General features: G+C 37.6%; 1 protein-coding gene across 2 annotated transcripts in view; it reads left to right on the top strand.

The window, feature by feature from the left end:
* Positions 1 to 3,434, top strand: part of SLC12A2 (solute carrier family 12 member 2) — a 104,544-nt gene extending 101,110 nt beyond the window's left edge. For both annotated transcript variants that reach the window (XM_054488023.2, XM_054488024.2), the window contains one exon: positions 279 to 3,434. In XM_054488023.2, the coding sequence (XP_054343998.1) occupies positions 279 to 414 (136 nt within the window). In that variant the 3' untranslated portion in view covers positions 415 to 3,434. The remainder of the gene's footprint in view (positions 1 to 278) is intronic.
* Positions 3,435 to 11,373: the final 7,939 nt, after the last annotated feature.

Below are 11,373 nucleotides of genomic sequence, written 5' to 3' on the forward strand. Positions count from 1 at the left end.
GTAGGCTATACCATGTAGGTTTGTGTAAGTACTCCTATGATGTTTTCACGAGGGCAAAATTGCCTGACAATAAGTTCTGAGAAATGGGTCTCCATCGCTAAGCAACACAACTGTGGTTGTTATTCTATATGCAGAATTCTCCTGCACTCAGAAATATTCTGTAATTATAGTAATTTATAGTAACTGTTATTGTAATCTACTTTATAATTTTTGCTACATTTTATTCTGTAAATGCATTGCTCAGGGGTTTTTTTTTTTTTTTCTCTTTTTGATACCAGGAGTCTCCCAGTTGCACGAAAAGGTGCTGTGTCTAGTGCTCTCTACATGGCATGGTTAGAAGCTCTATCTAAGGACCTACCACCAATCCTCCTAGTTCGTGGGAATCATCAGAGTGTCCTTACCTTCTATTCATAAATGTTCTATACAGTGGACAGCCCTCCAGAATGGTACTTCAGTGCCTAGTGTAGTAACTGAAATCTTCAATGACACATTAACATCACAATGGCGAATGGTGACTTTTCTTTCACGATTTCATTAATTTGAAAGCACACAGGAAAGTTGCTCCATTGATACGTGTATGGAGACTTCGGTTTTAGTCAATTCCATATCTCAATCTTAATGGTGATTCTTCTCTGTTGAACTGAAGTTTGTGAGAGTAGTTTTCCTTTGCTACTTGAATAGCAATAAAAGCGTGTTAACTTTTTGATTGATGAAAGAAGTACAAAAAGCCTTTAGCCTTGAGGTGCCTTCTGAAATTAACCAAATTTCATCCATATATTCTCTTTTATAAATTTATAGAATGTCAAACTTTGCCTTCAACTGTTTTTATTTCTAGTCTCTTCCACTTTAAAACAAAATGAACACTGCTTGTCTTCTTCCATTGACCATTTAGTGTTGAGTACTGTATGTGTTTTGTTAGTTTTATAAAGGTATCTGTTAGATATTAAAGGTGAGAATTAGGGCAGGTTAATGAAAAATGGGGAAGGGGAAATGGTAACCAAAAAGTGACCCCATGGTAAGGTTTATATGAGTATATGTGAATATAGAGCTAGGAAAAAAAGCCCCCCAAATACCTTTTTAACCCCTCTGATTGGCTATTATTACTATATTTATTATTATTTATTGAAACCTTAGGGAAGATTGAAGATTCATCCCATACTTCTTTCTATATACCATGCTTAAAAATCACATCATTCTTTAAACAAAAATACTCAAGATCATTTATATTTATTTGGAGAGAAAACTGTCCTAATTTAGAATTTCCCTCAAATCTGAGGGACTTTTAAGAAATGCTAACAGATTTTTCTGGAGGAAATTTAGACAAAGCAATGTCATTTAGTAGAATATTTCAATATTTAAGTGGAATTTCAGTATACTGTACTATCGTTTATAAGTCATTAAAATAATGTTTCATCAAATGGTTAAATGGACCACTGGTTTCTTAGAGTAATGTTTTTAGGCTTCATTCATTCAATTGTCAAGTACACTTAGTCTTAATACACTCAGGTTTGAACAGATTATTCTGAATATTAAAATTTAATCCATTCTTAATATTTTAAAACTTTTGTTAAGAAAAACTGCCAGTTTGTGCTTTTGAAATGTCTGTTTTGACATCATAGTCTACTAGTAAAATTTTGACAGTGCATATGTACTGTTACTAAAAGCTTTATATGAAATTATTAATGTGAAGTTTTTCATTTATAATTCAAGGAAGGATTTCCTGAAAACATTTCAAGGGATTTATGTCTACATATTTGTATGTGTGTGTGTATATATATGTAATATGCATACACAGATGCATATGTGTATATATAATGAAATTTATGTTGCTGGTATTTTACATTTTAAAGTGATCAAGATTCATTAGGCAAACTTTGGTTTAAGTAAACATAAGTTCAAAATCAGATTAACAGATACAGGTTTCATAGAGAACAAAGATGATCATTTAAAGGGCATGCTGTAATTTCACACAATTTTCCAGTTCAAAAATGGAGAATACTTCGCCTAAAATACTGTTAAGTGGGTTAATTGATACAAGTTTCTGTGGTGGAAAATTTATGCAGGTTTTCATGAATCTTTTTTTTTTTTTTTTGAGACGGAGTCTCGCCCTGTTGCCACACTGGAATGCAGTAATGCAATCTCGGCTCACTGCAACCTCCGCCTCCCCAGTTCAAGCGATTCTCCTGCCTCAACCTCCCTAGTAGCTGGGACTACATGCCCAGCTAATTTTTGTATTTTGAGTAGAGACAGGGTTTCACCATGTTGGCTAGGATGGTCTCTATCTCTTGACCTTGTGATCTGCCCGCCTCGGCCTCCCAGAGTGCTGGGATTACAGGTGCGAGGCACCGCGCCTGGCCGGTTTTCATGAATCTTGATAGACATCTATAACATTATTTTCAGTGGTGTGCAGCATTTTTGCTGCATGAGTATGAGCTAGGTATATAAATCTGATAACTTGAATTCAGAATATTAAGAAAATGAAGTAACTGATTTTCTAAAAAAAAAAAAAAAAAAAAAAAAATTCTACATTATAACTCACAGCATTGTTCCATTGCAGGTTTTGCAATGTTTGGGGGTAAAGACAGTAGAAATATTATATTATTCAGCAAACAGTAATGTGTGAACTTTTAAGATGGATAATAGGGCATGGACTGAGTGCTGCTATCTTGAAATGTGCACAGGTACACTTAACTTTTTTTTTTTAAGTTTTTCCCATTCAGGAAAACAACATTGTGATCTGTACTACAGGAACCAAATGTCATGCGTCATAACATGTGTGTATAAAGTACATAAAATATATCTAACTATTCATAATGTGGGGTGGGTAATACTGTCTGTGAAATAATGTAAGCAGCTTTTCACTTAAAAAAAAATGCATTACTTTCACTTAACACTAGACACCAGGTCGAAAATTTTCAAGGTTATAGTACTTATTTCAACAATTCTTAGAGATGCTAGCTAGTGTTGAAGCTAAAAGTAGCTTTTATTTATGCTGAATTTTGATTTTTTATGCCAAATTTTTTTTAGTTCTAATCATTGGTGATAGCTTGGAAATAATTATGCCATGACATTTGACAGTTCATTATTCCTATAAGAATTAAATGAGTTTAGAGAGAATGGTGGTGTTGAGCTGATTATTAACAGTTACTGAAATCAAATATTTATTTGTTACATTATTCCATTTGTATTTTAGGTTTCCTTTTACATTCTTTTTATATGCATTCTGACATTACATATTTTTTAAGACTATGGAAATAATTTAAAGATTTAAGCTCTGGTGGATGATTATCTGCTAAGTTTGAAAATGTAATATTTTGATAATACTGTACTATACCTGTCACACAAATGCTTTTCTAATGTTTTAACCTTGAGTATTGCAGTTGCTGCTTTGTACAGAGGTTACTGCAATAAAGGAAGTGGATTCATTAAACCTATTTAATGTCCATTCTTATATCTGTTTAATAAGTCTTTGCCAGCTTTGTGGTTTTATCTCATTTCGATAACTATTGCTTCATTCATTTCTGAATTTTTAAAATAGCTTTTACCTTAATATTCACGCCCTGGAAAAGTCGTTCACTGTTCTTAAACCTTTGCAATAATCACTTCTGATGCTCACAGTATGACTGAACCATCTGAGATGCAGCTCATTATGGTTTTTTTTTTTAAGTGACCTAGCTTTTCTAATTCTGCTTTATCTTTGGGCCAGATCTCTCATTTGTGAATGAGGAAACTAGAAGATTAAAAGCAATTCATAGTCCCTGAATATAATCTGATTCTTTCCTTCCAAAGATTTTTGTCTAAGCTCATTTAGAGTTTTAGAAAGCATTTTCATTTTCTCATTTGAACATGACTGTAGGTGTGTATATATGCAGGACAGCTATTTCTTTCTTTTACTCTTGAGAAAGCAGCTTGGAGCAGTTTAGGGAGTTTTCCAAGGTCATGGGGTAAATCAAGGAAGGATGTTGGTCTAGAGCCCAGGTCTTTCATCCCCAGGAATTTCTTCATTATGCATTCACTGCTGGCTGATCCATAAGATAGATAGCTGGGATAGATTGGTCATTTCCAAATTACTCACACCTGTCCGCGCAGTAAATGTGTGTTCAGGTAAAGCAAAGCAAATTATAGTTAGAAATATAGGTTGGCTACAGGCTGCCTTAATAGGTTTGAAATAAAATGTAAATATCCATTTTTTGATTTGTCATCTTCCTTATTCTCAAGCCACTATTCAGGCCAGTTTACTCACTTATTTGGAAAGCTAAAAGAGAATTTAAAGGCAAATATGTATGTGACATTTTCTAATATCAGACCATCCAACAGTTTTTAAAACAGGAACATCATTCACCTTGGAGCCAGCAGGCTTTTGTTGTTCACTCACCAGGAAGAAAAGATAAATCCATTTGATGTGCTTCCCTCTTTATGTTTATGTACCTATAGGAAGTTTGTAGGTCCAGAGGAAATACATGGTAGTTTAATGTTTAACTTTTGGGGAAAAGATGGTACAAGTTCTAGGATATGCTCAATAGAAAGTACTATTTAGTTTATCTAGTTCAGATAATAAATACAGCGTGTTGGTGGGTTAGCCCACTTGACATACTTTTTTTGGTAGTAGTCGAATACCTAAGGATCTAAGTCTCATTGTCCTGTATGGAATCTGGTGGCAATGGTGATGGACCTGTTTTACCTATGTGATGGGCGTTTAACATGGTCTGTTAAATGACAGCATTAAGAACCTCAGCCCATTTTTTTTCTCCTTAAATCTACCTTTTAATTTTGTCTTAGACAAGGTAAAAGTTTGAAACTATTAGGGAAAATGTGAATGCCTCTGCATTTGTCCCCTCCTGCTGTGCAGCCTTCCTTGTGGCTGCTGTCCTCACAGATCAGGAATTCATTCCCCAAAATGGTAGTGTATTAGTAACACACATCCTTTGTTCCACGATTCTAGGATATGAATACAAACTACCAGTGTATTCTACCCAAAGCTACAAATGAAAATAAGGTTACTTTTTTGATCCACAAAACAGGATCAGGATCCATTGGTATTGAATGCCAAAATCTGACTCAATACTTGTCAGAATTTTGTTAGAATACTTCCGAAGCTTTTGAGGTAGAGAATTGTGGAGGTTTTATCCTAGAAGAGTTAACTTCGTCTTAAGAAAGCAAGCAATTTACAGGGTGACTTTATATCCAGCTATTATATCTCTAAGATATACCAAAAAAGACAGTTTTAAAATTAAGTAGGCACTGTTCATATTTATTTATATAAGGTACATATAAAGGTGTATAACTACTAGAAGATACTACATTTGCTCTTTTACATTCTAACTTAAGCTTCAGTTGAGCCATTTTTTCAAGGAAGTCACAATTTGAAAAGGAGCAATCTATAGGCATTTATTTGGATAACCAGAAAGTCACAGGTTATTTTTAAGTTGACAACATTTTTGCTTAAGCCATGAAAACTCACCTCTGAGTTCCTAAGAAATGTTACTATTTAAGAAATTTAGAAGATGACAAGGACAGTTTGGGAAGGAGGTGGCTGGTGACAGTGAGATGAAAAATTATGCTCCAAGAAAAGGTTTATGAATTGCAAAATATGTGCCTTTAAGCCTTAGTGTCATATTTCCTTTTGGGAAATAGTGAACTGTGAAGAAGTTAGTTTTTTTTCTGAATTTTTAAATCTGTTGACACAACCAGCACCTTCTGTTAGCTACACGGTGCCAGTCTCAGAGCTATATAATAATCTACATCTTTCAGGTAGTCTGTTTTCTCTGTGGTCTTTCCATCAGTAAAGATTATCCTTTACTTACTGTCCATGCCCTTGTGAGTTTAGCATTATTAACATAAATTTGGCACTTGGGTTTTTTCAGAAAAATTGGTAAGGAAGCACAGGTGTATTTTGTATTGAAACATTGATTAGAACAGTGGTTCCCAAACTTTAGTGTGCCTCAGAATCAATGGCAGGGCTTGTTAACACATACTTTACTCCTGCCACACAATCTCTAAGTGAAATTCTTCACTTAGGCTACTTCTCAATATAACCTCCCTTCTTTACACTTCCTTTTGTCCTTTCTTTCATGGTATACATGTACTTCCATCTCCCCTTAACACCAGCTGTGAATTCAAATGATTATCTCCTTTCCAAATTCCTCAGTGTTTCCCTTTTATATTAGGTCTTTGTCAGTGGCAAGAACAGAACCCAAAGTAGGGTAACAGAAAAAGGAAGCCCTAGAAGGCAGCTGAGCTTAGGGACTTCAGTGAGTGTAAGCAGGGACTCGGAACGGGGTCCTTAGGGCTCATCTTTCCTTCCCTGGTTTGCCTTTCTAAGCGTGACAGTTCTTCACATAGACTGTCATCATGTAGTGTGCTCTGTGGCTTCTGAGAAAACCATACTCAGTCCTGGTGGCTTAACAACAGCTGCAGTAAAAAGGTGGTGTCTCCTCATAAGCTTTGGCAGAAAAGACTAGGGAAGGGTCCCAATAGGCTCAGTTTGGGAAATGTGATCCCCCCAATTCAGCCATGCCATTGATTAGACATGAATCTTGTGCCCACTTGACTTGAAGTAGATTCTCCATTTAAAAAAGATTTTATTATTGAAAAAAAAGGAGGCCAGGCATGGTGGCTCACGCCTGTAATCTCACTATGTGAGGCTGAGGCGGGAGTATTGGTGGAACCAGGATTTCAATACTGGCCTTGGCAACATAGTGAGACACCCTGTATCTACAAAAAAATAATTAACCCGGGCATGGTGGCACACTCCTGTAGACCCAGCCACTCAAGGAGGTGGATCACTTGAGCCCAGGAATTCAAGGCTGCAATGAACTATGATTCTGCCACTGCACTCAAGCCTAGGCAACAGTGAGAACACGTCTCTAAAAAAATTAAAGGGAGGTTGGGAAAACCAAACCAATAGATACCCCTGGGAGTGACCTAAAGAATAGTGCTGATCCACATTTAACTAAAAATCAGAGAAAATCTAGGTCATCTGCTTCCTTTGGAGTCTCTAGTTATAGGGACTTGTGTTAGTCCAGAATATTTATGATGATCAAATCCAGATGTGGCTCCTCATGATCCAGCAACCTATGATTGGCCAAATGATATTTTTACCCCTAATATACCTTACAATGACTGATGTTTATTGAAGGCCTCTGTGTACCGGATACATGGCATGTTTTTTCTCATTTAATCCTCACAAGTGTGAAGTAGACTCTGTAATCCCCATTTCTCAGATGAGATAACAGGAGTGAATCCAGGTCACATAGTGCAAAGCCACGGTCCAGATTCAGGAAATATCACTGATCCCTGTGCTCTTAACCACTCAGCTGGACTGCTTACATATAGTTACGGAGAAAAAATAGGAGAGTCACTGTAAGAACACTCATTTGGAAATGGGGAGAAAAGGAAGCCCTGGCCTTAAAGTGGGTTCCATGGTGAGTCACCACTTCCCCAGGTTCTCCTCTGTGATCATCAGCTTACCCATTGTCTTCCGTGGCTGCGTGTAAGGATTCCCATTCTGGGGGCGCACGTTTGCTGTAGGCCGAGGGGTCTGAGGACTACTCTAAAGAAGTCTCAGAAGCTTGTTGCCAGGCTAGAGGTTTCTGTGGCAACACCCTTAACTAGCCAGCTACTTGTTGATCTGACTTTGGGTATTGTAGGACTGGTAAGCAATTCCAGCAACCTTGGAAGTCTGATCCTTGATCTGAACTCTGCTCTTTTTTTTTTTTTTTTTTTTCCCCCCTCTTAGCACCACCACAGCCTATTTTCTAATTCTTAGTTTACTGGCTGCAATGATCTGACAGAGATTCTCTTTCCTGCTGCAATGCTTTATGATGGTCATAATGCCTCCTGTGAAATTGCAATTTAGGCAAAGTCACACTCTAAAGTCATCACAGGAAGTCAGCACTGCACTTGAAAATCACTTATCACTTCCAAACCACACAGTTCTGTTTCTCAATGAGTCTAGCACAGTTCGTTTTTCCTTCCATTATTTCTTAAGTTGTGTACCAACTGAAACAGCTGGCTTGCAGTTAGGACAATGTTGTTCAAATATTACATATAGTAAATACTAGGATCCCACAGTGAGGGAGCCAACACCAGTGGCAGGAATGACAGGTTCATCTCATACCACTTTTTTCTTCAGGACAAATGGAATGACTGGAGTTTGTTTTTGTTTTTGTTTTTTTGAGACAGGGTCTAGCTCTGTCGCCCAGGCTGGAGTGCAGTGGCATGATCTCGGCTCACTGCAAGCTCCACCTCCCAGGTTCACGCCATTCTCCTGCCTCAGCCTCCCAAGTACCTGGGACTACAGGCGCCTGCCACCACGCCCGGCTAATATTTTTTTTTTTTTTTTGTAATAACTGGAGTATTTTGTCATTGCCTTCTTAACCTTGTTACCACCACCACCACCACCATTCTCCAACAGAACGTGTATAATTCAGTCCAATACATGTATGTTGCAACTCCACCAGATTGCTTTTGCCCAGAAGAGTATGCATAAGAGGAGGGGCTTAGAAGGGGATGATCAGGGGTCTCCTGGTTCTCAGGCTCCTCCCGATCCCCATCCTGTCCATGGTTTTAGAATCTACCCTTTACTCCTGTGGATCAAGACTGGGAGTTGGGATTTTTAAATGCTGAGAGGCCTTTGATTGTTTAATCTCATCCAGTCATGTTTGCTAGCTGCAGAAGAGCGAGTTTGTTTTAGCAAAATCACCTGTTGTCTTCTTTCTACTTTCACAAGGGCCAGCCTAGCTAGAAGTTTAGCCATTTCTTACAGAAAACTTGGTGAAATCTCCAGAAATAGCCAAGTGCATGTCAAGCTATCATGTTCCAAAAGTTTAAAACATGAGTATACAAATAGAATAAATAAGTCAAAGATTATGTTCAACTCATTGGTCAGAGAACCAATAGGAAAACTGGTTCAAAGGAGAATTAAAGGAATAGGATGTATGTCTTCACCAGGAGAGGCATTTTTAAATGTTTGCTGAGTTAGAGGCAGATCCTAACCTGTGGAGTTATCTTTTATACGAGACAGACAATATTTACGTAACTAGCAGATGAGGTCTACAGTAAAACATGTAACTTCTTAGAGTCTAAGCCCTTAATAGTAAGTAGTGAAGTCAGAAATGGATACATTTCCCTAGAGCAGTGGTTCCTAAAGTGTGACATGGGAACTTCATGGGGTTCTGCAAAGTCAAAACTACTTTCGTTAAATGTTAAGATGTTAGTTGCCTTTTTCACTCATTCTCTGCCAAGTGTACAGTGGTGTCTCCCAGAAGTTGGTTGACATGTGGTAACCTCATTGCTTCAATGGCTAATGGAATCTATGAAGCTATGAGAATCTGGCTGTCTTCTACTAAGCCAAATGTTGAAGAGATTTGAAAACATGCAGAGCAATGCCTATCTTCTTACTAATAGTTTTTGGAAAATATAGTTATTTTCTTTTTAAAAAGTTATTTGTATTTACATGCAATGGATTTATTACTATTTGTGATGACTAAGCTTTTTAAGAATTTCTATTTTTATATCTAAAAATAGATGGTATATCAGTCCACCCCGGACCAATCACCTAGGTCGGGGATAGGGTACTGTGTCCACCCGAACATTCCAAGTGGGGAAAGGACAGTTCCTCAAAGAGTAAAAGGTGCTCTTCTGGCTTCATCTTTGGTTGTAAGAGCTAGGCCATAAAACCACCTTAAGGACTGATGAAGATTGTAGGGGTTAACAATAAGTTTATTCTTGTTAAGTTGCAGAGCTGGGGTGTGGAGGGGTTGAGGGAGAACAGTGGTAGAGGGTACTTTGTTTTCTTTCCCTTGCCATGTCACAAAATGACTTAAGAATCTTTTATCAACACTTTATTAGTAGGAAAGGCAAAAGTCTCTTTATCAAGACCAAGATAAACTAGGCTACCCTTGGGGTCAACCAGGCTACCCTTAAAATACATAACTGAGTTTATTCCTAGTAGTATTTAAGATGACAGCCACAGGCTCTGAAGCCAGACTGCCCAAATTCTAATCATCTTCTTGTCATTTGCAAGTGAACTTTTCCTGGCCTCAGTGTCCATATCTGTAAAATGGGAATATAGTTTTCTTACTGATCATTATAAGGTTTAAGTAAGACAATTTATTGAAGAGGTTTAGAACTGTGCCTGGTACATAATGTTTATATTGTCCACTATAATGATAATGTTGAAACAAGACTGCTGTATTTATCATTTAGTTATAAGGTTTACATTTGCTTTTATTGCATGGATTGGGTAGCTTGCTACCTTTTCTTTGACATTCTTCATTGTATATCTAGAAATAAGAGTCATCAGATGAATAATAATACAACCTGTCAAATAGTCATTTCTTGATTAGATTTGTTTCTGTTCCCTGGCGGCCACACTCTCTTGGATTTATTTATCTCTTCCATTAATTTTCTCAGGTGTCATGGCTGAAGAAACCAAAGGAGAGAAGCAGTGCTCTAACTGTCCCCTTATTAGAAATAATGACCTAAATCACGTGGAATATGTATTTTTCTCATAATCTCAGAAAAGTACTTAGATATGAATCTATGAAGATACTCATTGGTTTCCAAGAGGTTCCACTGTCTTGCAAATAGCAGTTTGTGGATAAAGGAAAAGTCATGCTCATATCTCCAAGAGGCTTAACTATTCCAAAACATCAAAGTAACTCTTCTGTTTCTAAAACCGTGCCACAAAATTAGCTCATTGGCAGGAAGCTGCATGTGAAGCTCAGATTGCACCCAGAGCTGACATGTTCTGTTAGATGAACTTGTACTGGAGCAGCTGATAAACAAGAAATATCCCTTGAACTTCTAAAAAAGTGATGAGGTAAAAAGTCAGCAGCTTAGTTCAGTGAGTGGAAGATTGTTTTCTGCTTATTACAGGAGACCGTGCTTTTTTCAGAGAAGTTGAGAAGTTGAGCATAAAAACACCAGAAGGCCCAACTGTGAGAGACAAGGTAAGTGTTGATGTAGCTTTCCAGAGAGATTGTGGATTCCTGAAGCTGACTCTGCAGCTCCCTATGATCACAGACACTTCCCTTGGCCCATCTGAGCCTTGCTGCTCAACTCTAGGATGAGGATACTATGATCCCCTTCAGAAGTGTTATGAGATTTCAATAAGTCAAAATATGTAAACTGGCTGGCATATAGTGTTAATTGCTATGAACTCTTTTCTCCCCGCTCTCCTGAATTAGAAGACAGCGCTCAACCAATCCAGACACCTTGCAGAGAACTCCCTTCTGCTCACTGCTCAGGTGCAACTCATCACCCTATCCTATTGACGTTTTTCTCAACATCTTAAATCTTCCTACCTTTCACCAGCCCTTTAGCCATGACATCAGTTCAGGGTTCCAACACTGAGACCGGCCATGTCAG

The sequence above is a fragment of the Pongo pygmaeus genome, chromosome 4, assembly GCF_028885625.2.
Source record: "Pongo pygmaeus isolate AG05252 chromosome 4, NHGRI_mPonPyg2-v2.0_pri, whole genome shotgun sequence".
NCBI classification, from domain to species: Eukaryota; Metazoa; Chordata; class Mammalia; order Primates; family Hominidae; genus Pongo; species Pongo pygmaeus.